The sequence below is a fragment of the Hyaena hyaena genome, unplaced genomic scaffold, assembly GCF_003009895.1.
Source record: "Hyaena hyaena isolate Hyena2069 unplaced genomic scaffold, ASM300989v1 scaffold_1075, whole genome shotgun sequence".
In the NCBI taxonomy this organism is placed as follows: Eukaryota; Metazoa; Chordata; class Mammalia; order Carnivora; family Hyaenidae; genus Hyaena; species Hyaena hyaena.
This window is the reverse complement of record NW_024081708.1, coordinates 121,719-142,645: the sequence shown is the minus strand read 5'-3', so window position 1 is coordinate 142,645 and position 20,927 is coordinate 121,719. Positions and strand designations below refer to the sequence as shown.

The 20,927-nt window shown below is 36.4% G+C and overlaps 1 protein-coding gene across 1 annotated transcript in view; it reads left to right on the top strand.

Annotated features, from left to right (window-relative positions):
• LOC120223949 (dynamin-3) overlaps nt 1-20,643 on the top strand; it is a 413,439-nt gene extending 392,796 nt beyond the window's left edge. The window contains exon 16 of the mRNA XM_039222176.1: nt 20,451-20,643. Within this exon, the coding sequence (XP_039078107.1) occupies nt 20,451-20,504 (54 nt within the window). The 3' untranslated portion in view covers nt 20,505-20,643. The remainder of the gene's footprint in view (nt 1-20,450) is intronic.
• Nucleotides 20,644-20,927: the final 284 nt, after the last annotated feature.

The following is a 20,927-nucleotide window of genomic DNA, read 5'->3' as shown; positions in this document are numbered from 1 at the left end:
AGAAGCCAATATATGTTCTTTTCTTTGGCACAGTCACTGAAGATATTTCATATGATATAAGGTAGCTTTGTGAAAAAACTTACTTATGCAATATGTTTGATCAAGACCCACCTCAGAAGTTACCTACAGACATCATATTTGAGTATTTCATGTTTCATGTATATGTTTGGCAAAATTCCTATTAAGAAGCCCAAACCTTTTACTTTATATTGTCATGGGAGACTGAAAAAGAAACAGTAGACTTTTACATTTAACTTATGGTCTTAGGAATTATTTATTAACGTCATAAATACATAATAGGGGATAATAAAATGATTCTAGGAGCAGGAGAGTAAAGGGCAGACAGACTGATCCTGACAGAGAGAGAGTATACTCACTTCTTACCTTCTGATGTGTTTACACCTCATCTGTGCATCCAAGCATCCTTCCATATGAAGTCATAATATTTCTGCCTTGAAACAAAATGTAGAGACCATAGAGCCAAACATCTTTTCTGGTAAATAAAGGAAACAAAGGCCTAGAAAAGTTAATGAGGTTGCTCCAGGTCAAATCACTGTTTGGAGGAAGAAAACCTGAATCTCAAGAAGTTGGTTTTGCAGCCTACCAAGTCCAATGTTCTTTTTTCTTTTCCCACACGGCGTCTCCTTCACCTAGCTCTTCTTCTCTTGAATGACAAGAGAGCAACAGTGGTAACTCCACGGCAAACAGGGCAGGACAGTGGCCAATTGTAGATGGAGCCCATTGCATATAAACTAGCTATGCTTCAGGCCAACAGAACTAGAAATGGCCGGCTACTAGTCTTGGTTCAGTGTATACCTGCTCCAGAAATTGCTTTTTGTACAAACACTTTGACTTGGTGAATTAAAAGGCATCATTATATGAGGGCAAAAGGAGGGTGGCATTTGGGGTGCTTGATGATCATGTTTCTCTATTTGGTGATGGGTGCCTAGGAACATTCAGTTTGTGAAGATTCTGTGAGCAGTGCATTTTGGGACACTTCAGAAAAGTTTTAAAAACCTTACAGAACAATTAAAAATTCATTGTTAAGGAAAGCATGTTGGCATCACAAATTAAATACCTCTAGGAATTGGGGTGCCTGAGTGGCTCAGTCGGTTGAGTGTCCGACGACTTCAGATCAGGTCAGGATCTTGCATTTCGTGGGTTTGAGCCCCACATCGGGCTCTGTGTTGACAGCTAGCTCAGATCCTGGAGCCTGTTTCAGATTCTGTGTCTCCCTCTCTCTCTGACCCTCTCCTGCTCATGCTGTCTCTTTCTCTCTCTCTCTCTTTCTCTCTCACTCTCAGAAATAAATAAAACACTAAAAAAATTTAAATACCTCTAGGAATTATTTTGCAAGTTTATTTTTAAAATGTAAAATAAACTATTAAACCAAAACAGTCATCATTGTTTGGCATGACCAGAGTTTTATTGTGAAGCAAATTTAATCTCTTCTCTTAGGTAGAAAGTTTTTCTGGATCCTGAGTCCTTTCCCTCATGTTGTGTAACTACTTAATAGAATCATTTAAAAACAAAGGCTATTAGATATGGGGTTCCTGTATGGCTTAGTCAGTTAAATGTCTGACTTCGGCTTAGGTCATGATCTCACAGTTTGTGTCAAGCTCCGTGTCGGGCTCTGTGCTAACAGCTTCAGATTCTGTGTCTTCCTCTCTCTCTCTCTCTGTCCCTCCCCTGCTTGTGCGTGCTTGCTCTCTCTCAAAAATAAATAAACATTAAACAAAAATTAAAAAAAAAAAGAAAGGCTCTTAGATGCTTACCATGTCTTCACACAATGGGAATTATTCTAAATTAGAGTTAACTCAGAGCTTTTTTCTTCATTCAAATTTGTAATGATCTTCATTTGAACTTTTAAAAGAGCATAGTCAGTAATTACTTTGTGTGGTTGGTGCATAAGATTGTGTGTGTGTGTGTGTGTGTGTGTGTGCGTGCGCGTGTGTGTGCACGCGCATGCACATACATTTCCCCAGGGGGTTAAGTTCCATTTATAAAAAAAAAAAAAGATTTATTGACAGGAATTAATCATCTTTCTCTAATTTGACCTTGAGCACCTCTGAGTAACTTTAAACTCTGAATTTAGAGACCAGGAAGATAAACTTTCAGCTTCAGATATAGTCTGATGAGATGAAGCCTTTGTCTGTCACCATGGTTACACTCAGATTTCAAGTCCTGGCTAAGCCAACTTTCCCATCTAAATATTTTCTGTCTGTAATTAGATATGTAATTAGAGATAGCAGTGGATTCTAAAGATGACATTAAAATGTCATTTCACTCTTAGAAAGCCATAATTTATTTTTTTTCACCAGCTCATTTCCAAGATTCACAAGAATCTCACTTTATTAATTGAGGTGACACATCTGTGATTATTTGTTCCAACAAACGGACTTCTTCTAAGAAAAACAGTGTTCAGATTAGGATTACAGTCCATAAGCACTCTCACCCACACAGTGACACTTCGAGATGTTCTGACTCCAGCATCCTTCTACCCATCCTTGAAACATCACCACTGAAGCTGGAGAGAGAGACTTCTTTCTAAGCATGAGAGCTTCCACTGACTCTTCCTTTGCTGCTGCTACTCTCTCTTATAGGAGCAGCAGTGCTGAAGAGCCACTTTCAGAGAGCCACAGCCAGTGTGACTGGTGGGAAGCCATGGGTTTGGTGTGGTTAGGGCCTGCCAACCAATTGTGCACAGTCCTTTATCTATGAGATATTTGAAAGTTCTTCCTCTGGTGTAGAAGCCAGTACAGATTGAGCAGCACAAAGCTTTATACTGGAGACCTCATTTCTATTAGTTGCCTGGTTGAATTTGGGCTTTACACTTCATTTTCCTCTGCTTACTTCCTATTACACATCATGTGTTGGTTTTGTTTTCATCCTTTCTTTTCCTTCCCCTGATGAATTTGTTTCTGAAAATTCAATTCAATGATTAGTTTAGAATATACTGTATGACAGGCAGGATTCTATTCTTCCTTTGCTTTTTCTCCCCATAGCCTATCAGTCAAATTTTATTCTGTTGTTGACTCTTCCTTGAGAAAAATTCTGAGGAAAGAAACAACTTTCTTAAAAGAAATGCATGAGGTGGTGGTGCTACAGGGTGGAGGGTGCTCACAGTACTGCATTTGGAAAAATACACAAGCTACCATCTTCATATGGGTTTTTTGGTCATATTTTAAACTAAAATAGTCAACAGCTATGTATTTCTTGAATTATAATAAGGTAGTTTTTAGTGAATAGTATTTTATATTTGTTTAGGATCTCTTAGGTAATGGATGGGGAAAATCTTTGGAGTACATTGTGAACTATAATTATAACATCTGGTTATCTGCTTGATTGAAATTGAAATGATTCCTTTATGTTTGAGGGCATCATAGGTATCCTTTAACCTCAGAAAGTTTCTTTGTATTCTGTAGACATAATCACAGTGACATACCACTACAGAGGTCCTTAGTGAACAAACAAATAGGAGGAAAGTGAAAAAAAAAAAAAAAAGACAATAGCATATTGGGCCAGACTCTTACTTAAGAAGAGCAATTAAAAAGAGAACAATGGTGTAGCCCAATCAGAATTAAATAATGAGATTGATAGAAAGTAAGTAACTGGATATTTTGGCTTTGGATTAAGTACATGAAGAAGTTTAAAAAGTGAGGGAACTGAATTTTGTTACTCTGGTAATATTAATCAATCTGAATATGGGTAAGGAGGACTGAGCAATTGATGTAAACTTTGGGTTGATTATAACAAATTTCAGCAATTTTTTTGTTAGCAAAACCTTGATTTGCACCAATATGAAGTTATTTCTAATCTTTAATTTTTTTTAATGTTTATTTATTTTTGAGAGAGAGAGAGAGCGAGCAGGGAAGGGACTGAGAGAGGGAGACACAGAATCCGAAGTAGGTTTCAGGCCCTGAGCTGTCAGCACAGGACCCGATGTGGGGCTCGAACTGATGAGTGGTGAGATCGTGACCTGAGCCAAAGTCGGATGCTTAACTGGCTGAGCCACCCAGGCACCCTTATTTCTAATCTTTATATGTTCCATATAATGTGACTGTTAGCAAAATTTACTGTGGAAACACTTGTGTGGGTTTTGCAGCCTATGATGTATACATAATATTACCTTTGTAAATTCTGAAAAAAATCAATTCTGAGACATGTGATTCTGAGGACCTCCAGAAATGTGAGCTTCCACAACCATCAACCACTGGGAGGAGAACTGTAAGGAGGATTATGGGTGAGCTAAAGCCTCCTTTAAAAAGAAGAGTTGGTAGCTATTTTGTAAAGTGGTTAAATCAAGAAGTAAAACTCTAAGCATGTTATATAGGATTATGCACCAGAAGATCTACATAGAAATTTAAAGAAGTTTTTTCTTCATGTGGAGAAGGATGTGGTAGGAGACCTACTTTTCTTCACATACTCTTCAAAACTCTTTGAACTGTTATCACATGCATATATTACTCTGGTTTAAATAAATTAAATTAATTATTTCAACAAACTTCCTTTGCGTTTACAGTATGCTAGGTACGGTATCTGGAAGTATAAAAATTAAAACCTTTATGGAAAATAGACTGTAAATGACAAAGCATAATGCAAAAAAAGTGATAATTCATTTATGCAAGCAGAGATAGAGTCTCCTCTTTTCTAGAACTAAGAGAGAGCATAAGTAGATGTAAACAACTGTGTGTGTCTATGTGTCCTTGGAGGTGATGAGCCTCAGGTGAGAAAAATCCTCTCACAGTGGTGCTGTCTCTGGTCAAAATCCAATGGCTTCAATCCAAGTGGAGTTAGAAGGGGATAGGAATGGAGGCAAAGATACAGAAGAGTTCATAACAAGGAACACTTTTCCGTGCCCTCCTTGTTGTCGGGGGAAATTAACCTGCAGCTCCTTAATTTTGACCTGTTTTCCCTGGCAAAGAGGAAGCTGTTCAGATAGTTTTGCTTTGGTTTTTGTTCTTTTTTTCCTAGTGGGTAAGGGTGGAGGGGGAAGAAGGTACATTTTCCATGAGAAACCTGTCTTAATTTTACTCTCAAAATAGAAGACCCTGAGAAAATACACATGAAGCAGAATTTTTTTTCTAGAAATTCAGTATAAAGTTAACTTTTTCTAGGTTACAAATTAGATGTATGGAGTAAGTAGAACATGGCTCATCTGACCAGTATCATAAAGTGGGCGGGCTAACTAAATCTCACAGGTGGTCTTTAAGGATAGCCCTAAACCCAGAATTCATTGCACTAATCCAGCCTAATTATTTTAAGGGCGTGAACAAATATGATGAGGTCATTGAAGAGAAAGGATTGTTTGCTTCCATACTCATCTTGGCAGCTGTAGCAGCTGTGGGAACTCTTCAAATACCCAGATTATAGGTTAAACCCTAAAGTTGAGCCTTTGAGTTTTAGGACTAGGTAGAAGTTTCTTGAAATATCCGGCTGGCAGCAGAAATGATGTCATAGGAACTGTATGCAAAATTATGACAATGGGGAGTAATCATAAATACAATACACAAAGACTTAATAGGGAAAAAAATAGAGAATGAAGAGAACTCTCCAAAGAGAGCTCAACAAGAAAAGTGGGTATAGAGTTAAGAGTGCACAAGGGAAAGGCAGTGAGGCCTCTGACAGGTGGCAGGGGAAGTACGTTGACAGATGAGCTTTACATTTCTTGAAAACTTTGTCTTTATCTCAGAGTTCACAGAGACGGATGGGAAGGGAACAGATGTCAGAAACAGCAGTGCTTCTCAGGGAAGATTAAATGGTAGAGGAAATGGAGATCACATTACCAAATAGGATGAGAAGGGAAAGTAGTGTGTCTAAGTGGGACTGGATGGAATGACCAGGTGGAATTTGGATCTGAAGTTAGAGGAGATATCATATTAAAACATCAAGCTATCACAGTATAGCTGGTTGGAATTCCATTAATTGATGACAATGATGGGTGTTTCCTTTATTTGTTATTAAAATAGTGCCATAGAGGAGAAGAAAATGAGAATTTTAATTTTGGGATATGTAATCAGTCCATTTCAGAATTTTGGTGAGAAATTGAAAGTATTGTTGCAATGTATTGGAAAGACCTAGGGTTTAGAAAGATTTGGGTTTATGTGAAAGATGATTGGATTACATGATGTTACTTTTCATCCATTTTTTTCTCTCTTTCCCCCCACCCCTCTTTTCTCCCTTTATTTCATCATCTTTTCTCTTTGTTGGGACATGTGGAAGTGTGGGAACTCACAAGCAGTATATACTGTTAAGGATATTGCCCCCATTAGTCTGAGCACATATTCACTAATAAAACATCTATATGAAAAATATAATTTGAAAAGAATGTACTTTAGGTTTCTGGTTCACATATTAAAGATATTTTCAGCTGAAAGAACGTAAGGCTCAAGTTTAGAAGACCTGAGTTTTAGCTCCATCCTACTTGTAAGTAGCACTCTGACATCAGGCAAGTCACATGCTCTCTTCTACCTCAGTTTCTTCAGCTGTGGAGAGGACATTAGATCATACCCAGAATGAATGTTCTTGGTGGTTCGAATACCATAGTCTTAAGTGGTGATTCTAATTAAAGCACACAACATTTACTATAACAACAGGAAGAGAAGGGATGGCTCCACGAGCAGAAAAGCACATTGATAGAGCACTTCCTACATTTTTATCCATTCGTTCTACTAATGCTAATTACACATCTACTATGATTTCTTGTGTCTGGAAATGCTTTTCTTTCAGGTATCCACATTGCTCATTTCCTTGCCCCCCTTTATGTCTTCACTCAGTGGTCATCTTTTTATCAGCTTTTTGTCTTCCGTTTTTAGAAGGAAAGTGCATTCTCTCTTCTTGTCACTCATCCTCACTCTCTCTCTGCAATTCCCTATTCTCCATTTCATGCTTTATTTCTCTCCATAGCAGTCATTATTTTCTAATACTCTAAAAATTTAATTAATTTACTTACTTACTTACTTTGAAGAGTGCTCAGTAAATAGATGTAGGCTAACAAAGTATTTCCTACTAGAAGTCCTCAACATGCATGCGAGGAAGAATATCATTTGGTTAGAATGGCACTTTCAACCATACTTGAAGATTATTTAAAGACATTTAATCTCTTTCCTGTATCTTATATACCTCTTCACTTTGCCTAGAAAATACTTTAGAGAATAAATCAAAAGTAAACTTTTCTCTGGCTCTTTATTAGTGTTGTTCTATTATACTATGTGTGATTTTCCACTCATTTAACAAACTCCATTTTCTTTGGAACCTCTAAGAGAAAAACAGATTTAAATACAACTTCTTTCCTTTTTTATTTATATTCCCCACTTAGAAAGTAAGGCAAGGCAAGAATTTTGTTCAGTGTTGTATACTTAACACATAAAATAGGCCTTATCACGTATTTGCCCCTCAATCAAACTCAATTACTTTTTTTACTATTTATTTATTTATATATTTATTTATTTATTCATTCATTCATTCATTCATTGATTCATTTATTCATTTATATTTTTTCAGAGAGAGTATGTGAGCAGGGGGTAGGGGCAGAGGGAGAGAGAGAAAGAGAAATCTCAAACAGGCTCCATGCTCAATGTGGAGCCCAAGTCAGGACTCAGTCCCACTACCCTGGGGTCATGACCTAAGCCAAAATCAAGAGTTGAAGTTCAACTGACTAAGCCAGCCAGGTACCTCAAAGCTCAATTCTTAATCATCAAGTAGCTGAGGGATTCTAATCTGGTTGTGAGTGTACTGTTGACCTGGGAAATGGATAAGGAGACTAAGGAAGTTGGAAGTGGCAATGGATCCATGACCACAATTTTCAAGTATTTTGAGCAATAATATGTATTACTTCAGATGAAAATATATAGAAGCCTCATATGAAAAGAATAAAGCTCAGATAATGTGCTTATAGCGCATGAAAAGAACATGGCTCAGGCTGCTTTTTTCCTGCATCTTGAAGATGGTCCCTAAAGAGGCTCTATACAGATTTTCTCAAATTTCCCTAATGTCACAAATCACTTGGGACACTTGTTAAAAATACAGATTCACTGGTTTTTCACCTGGGAAGGAATGAGAGTATAATAGGCAGTCGGTTAAGGACAGAAGTTTGTATCAAGGAAATTGACAATAGATATTAGGAAAGGCAAGGATTTGGAAGGCAGAGTAGAGAGATAAGTTAGGAAAAGGTCAGTGGGGTATAGTGAGTAAAGTAATTTTAATGGTGGTCAGTCACTTACACTTGTCTCCCACATGAGAAGAAAAACTTGGGATTTGGTTTGGGCTGAGAATCAGATATGTTTAAAAAGAGAAAAACAAAGCCATATTTAGGGTTTTGTTTTGTTGAATTTTATTATTGACAATGGCGCCAAAGAACCAACATATAACCACTTGAACTAAATAGAACATTAACAGAGTTCTAAACATTCAAACATGTGATGGAGAGAAAATTCCACTCGTCAGAGATCTCAGAAGAGACATAACTCACTCATTCATTAAGCACTAGTAAACAAACAAAATCTTGAAAAAGACCTATTCACATTCCTTTTTTTTCATATTAAGTATCAATTTCTTTTTCTATCAACCAGAGTATAATCAAATTATCTAATTTAAATTGTGTCTCTACAGACACATCTGCAGGCCCCACTGTATACTTACTTTTTTTGTGAAAAATTACCATATATTCTATACTTTTAACCCATTAATTCTTATAGTTCTTTGTATCCATTGAAATCTAACTTTCTGGGGTGCCTAGGTGGCTCAGTTGGTTGAGCATCTGACTCTTGATTTCAGCTCAGGTCATGATCTCACCCATTTGTGAATTCAAACTCCACATACTCTCTCTCTTTCTCAAAAATAAATAAACATTAGGAAAAAAGAAATCTAACTTTCCTCTGAGAAAATCATATCTCAAATAGAGAACACTCTTTTCCCCATTACCCTAGCTCCTTTTGGATGTCTTAGATTCCTCAGTATCAGAATATCAAAAATGTAATTCACAGCTTCTCTGAATCTATGAATCATCTCCATCTATTGTTCCCTATCTCAGTGAATATCATCTCCATGTCCAATCCATCACTAAATCCATGTTAGTTTTTATCTGTAGATAATTTTCAAAAATTCATGCTCTTCTCCTTCTACTTTCTAATGACCTTAGTCCAAGCTACAAGTTGTCTTCTTCCTTGACTCTTAAAATTGCTTCCTACCTGTTCTACCATGTACTTCTGGCCATTCTCTAAGTTCTGGAAGTCCGTTCTAGGTGTCCATCAATATCACTTTCTTAGTATTTCCACTGCCATCATCCTATTTCATCACCTTTTGATCTGGACAGTGAAGCACCCAGCATCCCAGTTCTCTTCTTAGGTTTTAGTGTCCGCCTTCTTCTGTTTACACTGTGTTCTAATATCAGCTTAATCTTAATAAAACATACACGTTCACCAAACTGTCACATTGCTTACTGAGTTAATTCTAAACCTCTTCATCTAACATTCTCTTAGGAATTACCCTGTCCTCCTACGTATACTTAAGAGAATCCTGCCCAACTTTTAAGACTCTAAAAACATTTTCTGACATCCCTTCCACCAATGAAGCACATCTTTCCTTTGAAGTCGCATAGCTCTGATGTCCCCTCTTCCCAGAGAGTCTAGATTTGAGAACAGGGTCTTTCATGTATCTATCACCAGATACACCTTGCACTGTCCATTGCACATAGTAAAGACTCAATATGTTGAATAAATTTTAGTTTATTTTAATTGAGTGGTTTTTTAGACTTTGAGTCTCTGAAAAGAGCTAAATTACTTTATTCTTTTTAGTAATCTGGAGCCCCATAATAATCAATTGGAAAGCACCCTGCATTTGAAAGCATAGCTGCACTCTATTTGTTTTATTTCAAAGTGAGCCAGGTCCTTTTACCACCAGAGAGGAAGAAAGGGGATTAAGCTGAAATTAATGTTTTGATGAAGATGAGGCAGATGGTAAATTGACCTGAGGGAAGCAAAAAAAAAAAAAAAAAAATCAACTTGCCACATGTTAGCAACAGAGCGTCTTCATGATTGATGTTCAGTGACTTGGAAATTCTCTTCAGGGCAAACTGCATTTCACTTCTTACTTACATATATTCTGAAGCATAGATTAATTTCAAAACAAGAACTTAAAGCTATAGGGAACCCCAGACATCAGCTTTAGTTTGTGGTTTTCAAACTTTTGTCTCTTCTGTTTTTAAGCATTATAACTCTTTATTCAATCAAAATCTTCCTGGAAATCCCATTAGATGAAATAAATAAAAATGGAGTTGTTTTAGTTAAGCAGGGGAGCCCAGGATCCAGCCCCCTTGCCTTAGGGCTCTCCAGCTTCTGTGGTGGACCCTGGAGCATATCTGTAAAAACCCTAGAATGCTGGTGATCTAAGTTTGAAAACCAAGGATCAAGTCTTACCTCTACTTTCTTACATGAAGAAACATAACATGCCCATTATAGTACTGGCCAGTGACCAAGCCAGGACTAGAACCCGGGCTTCTTGCCATCTATTCTAGTGTTCTCCTTCCATTACATCATACTGTTTTCTTTGGTTTCACATACCTCCTTCTAGTCTCCTCAGCTTAGTCTTTATTTTTCTCTAGTGCAGCACGTATGAACAAAAAGGCCTTTTCTGAACTTCTCTGAGTGTTTTGATAGCTTCTACTCTCAAGTCTGTACTAGCAACTATTACTAAATGGCCACATCACTGTATTTTCACATAAAACTGCATTAACAAGTTGGTAGCATGTTGACTGGCAATTCTAAGAATTCTGTTTCATCCCACATTTAGGGAACCTTAGGATAATAAAGGTAAGTAAGGGTAAAGGTCTATGAAATCTATTTTGAAGCCTAAATATAGAGGTATAAAAAGAGGAGAGAGATATAGGACTTGTAAAGGAGAATCAAATGGAACTTAGAAAAAGGTTCATTAGCTTTACATTTCTCAAAATGAAAAATACATCATTTTTTAGATTTTGTTTTATTACAATAAGAACATCTAATATTAGATTTATCCTTTTTACACATTTTATGGTACAATACAGTATTGTTAACTATAGGCACAATGTTGTATAGTAGATCTCTAGAATTTATTCATCTTGTATAATTGAGTTTATGTCTGTTGATTAGCAATTTCCATATCCTTTGCTGCCCAACCTCTGGCACTAATCATTTTACTTTAATTCTATGAGCTTGTCTATTTTATATTCCTTATATATGTGGATCCAGTACTCCTATTTCTGGGTTTTATCCAAAAGAATTGAAGTCAAGATCTCAAAGAGATATTAGCACCCCAATATTTATTGAACTACTATTCACAATAGCCAAGATGTGGAAATAACCTAAATGTCTATTGACATATAAATGGAAATGAAAATGTGGTATACACATACAAGGCAATGTTATTCAGTTTAAAAAAATTAAGGAAATCCAATACCCAACATCATGGATGAACTTGAATATATTATGCTAAGTGAAATAAGCCAGACATAGAGGAACAGATAATGCATGACTACACCAGTATGAGGTGCCTAATTTCTTCATCTGAAGAACAATTTTTGTGTAAAAAGTTCAAGAATAGGAAGTTAAAAAAATCCAAAATCTCACTGTTCAGGAAAAAAACACTATTAACCTTTCCTTTAGACATCTCTCTTCTGAATGTAAATATATATCATTTAATAGAAATATAATTATACCATGCATGCTATTCTACAACTCGATTCTTTCAATCAAGAAAACTTTGGTCCTTTTTTCACTGAATTTAGATACATCACTTTATTTGATAGTCACCCAGTGTTCTTTTGTATGGATTTATCATACATACTCATTTTTAAATTTTTTTTTAATGTTTTTTTTTATTTATTTCTAGGAGAGAGAGAGACAGCGTGAGCAGGGGAGGGTCAGAGAGAGAGGGAAACATACTCAGTTTTAAACTCCAATGAATAAATTCATAATATTGGGAAGATTAAGTGCTAAATTATGATAAAATGCTTAGAAAACTAAGCACTAAATAAATATTGGCTATTACTAATATGTACCATAATTTTTCAGCTAGTATTCAGTTGATGGACAGTTCATGTTTTCAACAATAATGAAGCAAGTAACATTTCTTATATGTACACTTGTGCAAGTATTTTTTTAGAATATATTATTAAAAAAGGAAAATGGAGTTACTGAGTTAAAGGATGGATACATTTAAACTTTTGATATTTTAAAATTTTGATATTTTCACATTCCCTAAGTCTGTGCCAATTAACATTCCAACCAAGAATGTGTAAAATATCTATTTCTCCTTATATGAACAATATGGGATGCTGATGTACAAATATTCACACACATGCGATTTTAGTGTGCATTCCTTTTGATTATTAATGAAGTTTGCTGTCTTATGTTTTATTGTATTTTATTATCTGAGAACTACTAAAACTACCACTTCTCTGTTAGTGTTTGTTTTTTTAAGCAGATTTAGGCTCTCTATATATTATGGTTATTAACTTTTAGCCATATATTTGGCCAGACTTTTTCTCCAGTTGCCATCTGTTTCCCAGTTTTGTCCGTTAGTTTGTTGTGAAGCATCTCATATCCATGAGACTTTTATAGCTATAAGTTTTTGTGTCAAATATCAAAAGCTTTTTTAACTCCAATATTACCAAAATTACCACCTAAATTATACTTTGGGAGTTTGAGTTTTGACCCATCTAAAATTTATTTTGGGGTTGGGGGTGAGAGATGGAACCCAATTCTCCTAAAATTATTTATTCAAAAGTCTGATTTGTAATACTACCTTTATCACAAACTAAATTCTCATTTTTTGTTTCATTCTTTCTATACTGTTTTCTATTCAACTGATCTGTCAATTGACTTTTACAACAGGCTTCCTATATATAATTTTTATATTACATTTAAATTTGTTAATCTCTGTGATTACATATGTCATTGTGGGTTTTTTTTCTTTTTTAGAATTTCTTGGCTACTCTCACTTGCTTGTTCTGTTAAATAAAATTTAGGATCATTTTGTCAAGTTACTTCTCACAAAATTTTATTGAAAAATTTCCCTGAGATTATATTATAGTTATTTAATCTTAAGAGAATTTACAACTTCAAATAGTGGGATTCTTATTCAAGATCTGTTTCTGTTTAGCTTTGTCCTTCAGTATAATTTTATAAATTTATTCATATAGGCACTGCACATTTCCCGTGAGTTTATTTCCAGGACTTTTCTGGGAATACCTTAAATTTATTTAATGATTGATTTGGAGTACAGTCCCACAACTTGAACATGCAATGTGAATATAAATTTTGAAATATTTCCCATCAATAGCTGTCACTGAAGATCTCTCCCTTTGCCAATTGCTGATATGGAGTACACTTTGTGTGTGTGTGTGTGTATGTGTGTGTGTGTGTGTGTGTGTTCTATGTTTTTTAAATTTTTTTATTTATTTTTATTTATTATTATTTTTTAAAAAATAGTTTATTGTCAAATTGGTTTCCATATAACACCCAGTGCTCACCCCCACAAGTGCCCTCCTCCATGCCCATCTCCCCCCTTCCCCCCACATCCATCAGTCCTCAGTTTGTTTCTCAGCATTCAAGAGTCTCTCATGGTTTGCCTCACTCCCTTTCCCCAACCATTTCCCCCCTTCTTCTCCCCCATGGTCCTCAGTTAAGTTCCTCCTAATCCTCCTATACATGCAAACATGTGATATTTGTCCTTCTCTGCCTGACTTATTTCACTCAGCATAACAGCCTCAAGGTCCATCCATGTTGCTACACATGGCCAGATTTCATTGTTTCTCATTGCCCCAGCAATAGCACTGCTAGGAATTTACCCAAGGGATACAGAAATGCTGATGCATAGGAGCACATGTACCCCAATGTTCATAGCAGCACTCTCAACAATAGCTAAAACATGGAGTACAGTTTTTAAACACAGCTCAAACTGTACCTCAGAATCCTTTAAAAACCAGATCATCTCTGAATAACATCTCTCACCTTTATGCAGTTTCCATAAAAAGCTGGTTTGGCCAAGATTTTACTATAAATTATTCAAAGAACAGATTTTTTATTATTTTTCTTGTCTTAACCTAAAGAAAGGAATCACACAAGTTGGAAGTCTATGAGTATACACACTCACCAGGGTTAATAAATAAATACGCCAAATTCAAACAACCATTATGCTTAATTTTCATCCGTTCAGCAGACAATTATTAAGCCCTATTATGTTCAAAGTTCTGGAAGTAGACACATTTCCCTATTCACCAGTGAGTTATTGTGTATAGAAAAGATATATTTGAATCAAATAATTGAAATACATGTTCTAAACAATTAAATCTGACAAAATCAGTAAGAGTTCACAGTCAAATGGCAATTAAACACCTAATGAGTGTGTGTGTGTGTGTGTGTGTGTGTGTGTGTGCATGTATGTATCTGTCTGTCTGTCTTTGTCAACCTGCATTAGTGGCACTTTTTTGTAATGAATAGCACAGTTAGACAGAAATATGTCCAGCTAAGGCAGGTTTCTGTAAGGTATGATTGTTAACTCTTCTGTCTACTCTATGTACAAAAATGTTGTCAATAATAATCAGGTTACACTTATGATATTTATTAGGTTCTAACTCTAGCACTAGCTTTTGGAGTTTTAAAACTTAAGCAATTAATGAAAATATTACAGAGGATGATTGAGTCCATGGTATGGAATAAGAAACATATCCTTTTTTATTACATAGACATATATGCATATTACAGCAGGGTATAATAAAAGAAACACACTCCAGCATGCATGTTTGAGTTCTTAGGTAAACTTATAGCTTCTCCTCACTAAGAAACTAGTAAAGACAATGCTTCTTTCCTTGCCCAAGTTGTGTGGATTCTTTTTTGTATGTGCCTTGGTGTTCTTATACTATGCTGGTCTGTGCTAGGACATCACATTCTTGTACAGAAAATTCTTATCCTTGTTTTTGCACTATCCAAAGCTCCCTCTCTTGTGTTATTAGAGGTTTGTTTTGCCCTTTAATTCCTTCCCTGGGTGTCAAAACTGTGATCCTGCTTAACCTGTGACCCTGATGATGGCTCTGCCATGTTGTGATGTTTCTTGGTTGGTCTCTGTTCTAAGAATACTGTGTTTCCTGAGCTCTGCGCCCATGTGAGAATGAGCCAGATTTTTTGTTGGGAGCAAAGCTCTTGATTGGGATACAAGCTAAATAAATGCCTTTCTTTCATTAGACAAAATTGTGCATGTAATAACATGCCTGTGAAATTCCATTAAATTATACTCTCCACTATAGAGAATATAGCCAATGGTATGGTAATAATAACATTGTATAGTGACAGATGGTAACTATACTTGTGGTAAGCATAGTGTAATATAAAGTTGTTGAATCACTATGTTGTGCAACTGATACTAATGTAATGTTGTGTGTCATCTATACCTCAATTAAAAAAAGAGAATTATAGTCCCCTCTTCCTCACCACAGCAAGAGCTCATGGTATATTGTTTCAGGAAACTGATTGCTTTGCATGGAACCTCTGGTGCTGTATTGACTTCAGGAAAGGACCCTTTGTTTAACCACTTCACCCCTACTATCCTCTAGAACATGTGCTATTTGAAAAGTGGGGAAAATATACATGCTACCAGTGTTTTAACAAAGTTTGAATGTTTTTTTTCAGTGAATATTATTTGCTTAGTGCAGTTTCTTTTTTATTACAGCTTGAGGGTTTAATGTTCAATGGGAATATCTCTCCTTGGCATGTCTATAGTAATTCCTCATTCTCTCTTAAACCCACTTCTTTAACTTCTTTAACACACTTCAAGAGGCTCTGTTCTCTCCCTCCACCAAAACAGTGTTTATGATGATTATTCATTTCCTATACTTTGACACATGTAATGGTTACTCCTCTATGCACATCATACTGTATTTCTTAGAAGTAGTAGATATAATTGACCTCTCCCTCCATTTTAGAATACATTTTTCCTCTTCTTCCTGTTTTTTTTCCTCACAGCTCTTCCTCCTTAGTCTTCTCTGGTTCTTTATCTTCTCTTTTACATCTAAACATTAGAGTGGCCTGGGCCTTCTCCTCTTCTCTGCCTACACACCTATTCTCCAGCTGAACTCATCATTTCTCCTTTCAACTACCACCCTAGTTGGAATGACCACTGTCTCTCTCCTGTACTCCTGTTTGGTTCCCACTCCTAGTCCTGGCCTTCCCTGATTCACATTCCACATTGTGGCCGGGTGATCTTTTAAGTTATATATATCACTCCTTATATCAAGGAAGTTTCCCCTGATGAACCCACAAAATATAATATCTTGTCACATTTGTTATATTTAAAACACTGAGGTTGGGAGCCAGGAGGGCTAACACTCCTAGAAAGCCAGTACGGTTCTCACTCTTCTCGTTTTATTTTAAATATGTGCTATTACTTGCTATTATGTGCTATTACTCATCTAGGGTATTTAGCTTTAAATACCATCTGTATGTCCTATGTCTATGACAACCACAATTATATCTCCAACTTTGTTCTTCCCAAGACAGAATTCAATCTGTGTGTCCATACTTTTCTTTATTTTAGTAACAGGCACTACCATTAAATTCAAAACATGAAAGCCCACCTTTGATTCCTTTCTTTCTCACCAGCCCTCTCATACCCAGTTCAGTTGCCCCAATTGTCATTGCAATACCCAGATTTCTTTCCTTATTACTGACTTTTCATAATGCTCCATTGCCAAGCTTTTCTTTTCATTCTGTCCTTTTCCTAATAATTCCCCTAAAGAGATGTATTTCAAAATGCTTATAGTGCCTAACAATTTATAAATAAGCAAATCAAAATAAAATACAATTTCTTGTAAGAGGAACTCATAACTGAGGTTTACTGTAATATCAATATGTGGGTTGTAAAAATGGTTTATAAACTCTTATATACAAAAAATTGATTATAATTTTGTATTTATTAAGAAATTGATGTTACTAGCACCACTGAAAATGAGTTTAACGTATCATCAATTCAATTATATCCAATAGTTGTGGAGCATGTGGCTTGTACAAAGCTGGGTGCTATAATATTGAGAAAAATAAGAGCTACTCAAAGAATTCACAGCCAAGGAGGGGAGGCAGACATATAAAGGTAAATAAATATGATAGTGAAAGAAGTACAACAACAAAGCATGAATAAGATAAAGTGGAAATACCCAAGAAGGTATGATTGGCTGAAAGGAGAGGGAATGTCCGTCACATAGCTGCTTGAGCTAAAACCACAAGTACTTTCCCTCCTTCTTGTCTTCCCCTCATCCCTCCCTCCAACCAGTTTGATTTCATGATCTGCTGACTCTACTCCAAGGAGTTGTCAAACTTTCTCTGTAAGGAACAGTTAGTGACTAATTCAGGCTTTGGGGGGCCAGTTTTGGCTTTCACTTACTCTTCTTTTCTCTTTCTTTTTTCATCATCATTTAAAAGTAAAAACTATCCTTATCTATTTGGGCCATACACACATAAGCTAAGGCCAGAGTTAACCCTCAGAGCGATAGTTTGCTAATGGCTGCTCTCCTGCAAAACCTGTTCCTGAACCAATCACTTCTCCCCTCAACTACCACCCTAGTTCGAATGACCACTGTCTCTTTCCTGTACTCCTGTTTGATTTCCGCTCCTAGTCGTGGCCTTTCCTGATTCACATTCAACAATGTGGCCAGACGATCATATCTCCTTATATCATCTCCTTATATCAAGGAATGTTCCCCTGATGAACCCACAAAGTATAATATCTTGTAACATTTCTCTTATATTTAAAACACTGAGGTTGGGAGCCAGGAGGGCTGACACTCCTAGAAAGCCAGTACGGTTCTCACCATTCTCGTTTTATTTTAAATATGTGCTATTACTTGCTAACACGGGCAGTTAACATAAAAAGGGAATCTGAGATTTATCATTTTATATAATCATGAAGGCTTTCATACTGAAATCTAATTATTCTGAATAATGAAACAGGAATGGATTAAATTTAATTGTAAGTTGTTTAAGCTTAAGGAATGTAAGAAAAGGAGGAGGGGGAGAGGAAAGAGGAGAGTATAAACTCTGTCCTCTAAAGTGAGGTAAAGCTCAATATTTATACTTGTAATTTATCTCTCTTTGACCTGCTCAGGGTCTTACCTGGGGAAGCACTGAGGACTTCACCAGATCCTATGTTCAACTTTATCTGTCATTAGTGAGATCCGAGTGTGAAAATCTCCATTATCCCTACTTCCTTACTATTATTTTTTTAAAAATTTTACTGTTTGTTTATTATTGAGAGACAGAGCATGAGCCCCTGGGGGAGGGTCAGAGAGAGGGGGAGACACAGAATCCAAAGCAGGCTCCAGGCTCTGAGCTGTCAGCACAGAGCCTGACGTGGGGCTCGAACTCACAAACTGCAAGATCATGACCTGAGCCAAAGTCGGACGCCTAACTGACTGAACCACCCAGGTGCCCTCTTGCTATTATTTTCCACCAGCTTCATGATATCTTTTCTTACCATTGGCACAGAGTTTTTTTCTGCAGTTTTCCCTTTGTATCTTTTCTTAAGGGCCCAGCCTTACTGTGTCCTATCCCAGGAATCCCTCATTCTTCCACAGCTCCATTTTTGAACCACACAACTCAGCATTTTACCACTCCAGTTTCTTAAAGGAAGCAGATAATTTGCAGCAAAAATTAAACATAGGTCCAATTACACATGTCAGTATGAATTAGACACATATTGTTGAGATACTTTCAAGAGTTCCCCCTTTAAATAGTACTCTCTTTATCTCAAAAGATGAAAATGCTTTTCCATCTATTGCCTCTTTATTCCCGTAAAGTTAAGTTTATTTGTTTTCATTTTTCAGTTTCAGGATTGAGTTTGGGTATTATTATCCCTGCTTTACATATGGTGAAATTGAAGCAGAGAGCAGGAAAGCAATCCCCCCACGGACCTTCAATGTATGTTCCAGCCATGGCTGGGCCTCCCAGGTGCTGAGGCCAGACCTATGTTTTTTTCTCCTGGTCTTGCTGAGGGCAATTAGAAATTGAAACGATTTTTAAGCTCTGCTCCAAATTAGTTATAAGTCAAGGTCATTTGTTTTTACCTATTTTGACTATGTCAACCCTTTCAAATTCCAAATATACTTTTTCTACACCAATGTTTCTTAAACCCAGGTAATATGCAAACAACCTTTAAAGGAAAAGGATCCTCATTGATTATGAGCACACGCAAACTATTTTAATTCCTAATATTATTTAAAAATGTAGTAACAGAAAATTATTTTATTTAATATAACTACAAATATATAAACACATCATACTTGTCATTCTACATCAAAAAAAGTGAACAAGTCAAATTCAAACAAATTTGTATTATGGAGCAACTTCAACTAATCAACATTAATATGAGAGATGATGTCATTTTAAGAAATATAATTGACTAGTCAACAAGAAAATATAATCTGGCTTCCAAGCATTGGGTCTTTTGAGATTGGCATGCCTGGGTTAACCTGTGCTCTAAGACCTTACCATCCTCCTTTCACTTTTATCCTATTGGGATGAACACCCCCCCCACCACCACCTAGGGCACTGTGCCGTCATTAGAGGAAAGTATATAACTGATACAATTGATGTCTCTCTCTGCTCTTTTCTTTATCAGTATGCCACAAACAGAGTACCACTACTTGGTGCAAACACAAACATGGGCATAAAAGTTTTGACTGCCGGTGCTTACTTATAAAGTGATCCCTAGACAACTCAGAAAATCCCTTATACCAATTTTATTAAATACTACACAAAATTGCTTTTTATTTATTTTTATTTATTTATTTTTTACTTTTTAAAGTTTATTTATTTTGAGAGACAGACAGTGAGAGTGGGGGAGGGGCAGAGAGAGAGGGAGATAGGATCCCAAGCAGGCTTCACACTACCACTGTAGAGCCTCACACAGGTCTTGAACCCAATGAAATCATGAGGTCATGCCCTGAGACCCTCAACCAACTGACCCACCCAGGCCCCCCCCCAAAATTTTTTGAATTCTCACAAGATCCCACAAACTCTGGCATTAAGAGAACTCTAGCTGGAGAAACACTACCCTAAACTTACTTCTTTAAGACTTGGAGAAGCAGTCAGAGTTTTCAGTGCAGCTTTGGACTAGATACCTGCTAAGAATCTCACCCCTACCAGTTAGCTAAACCACTGGGATGACTCAGTCAATTCAAGCAGAAGAATTGAAGGACCTGATTTAAATGCAAATATATTACCTAGGGACAATAATTAATAGCAATTGATTCTCTTGCTGACACTAATGTATTATAAATGTAATCATGTATGAGACAAAGCCTAGCAGAATGGGACATAGCATAGGTAAGTGAGATATCATCATAAATCATCATGTATTAAATGCCTACTAGTATCAGATATCTGTACAGGTAAACAGAGTCCCCATTCTTGATTTTTAAAACCCAGCTGGTAATACAGGACGAATGGAGTGAGAAGGGGAGCTTTCCTTGGATGCGGTAGAGGGAGAAACTTACAAACCGGGCGGCAGCAAAAGCCGCCAACTCAAGGCCATCTTGGTTTGGAGCCAGCAGAAAAGCGGAACTTGCCGAATGGAAGAGGTTTGAAGAAGGAAAACAAACTTTCTCTGCCTTTTAGTTTTTGAGCCAGTCTTGAGACTCCTGCTTATTTTTTAAAAGTATAAAAACATATCTATAATAAAAAGTAGATGATTCTTTAATTATGGAATTTTCATTTGTATATTTCTTTCAAAACTTTCATCTCCCCTCAAATACTTTCCTTGAGGTTATTCTGTGCGATCCACTATAGGAGTGAGGGAGAGGAATTAATATCACCTCTTAGCCCATAGACACATTTTTCTCTCTCTCTCTTTCCATGGCTATGGACACAGTTACACAGTTCTGGAGTTCTTACAAGTCTCCCGTG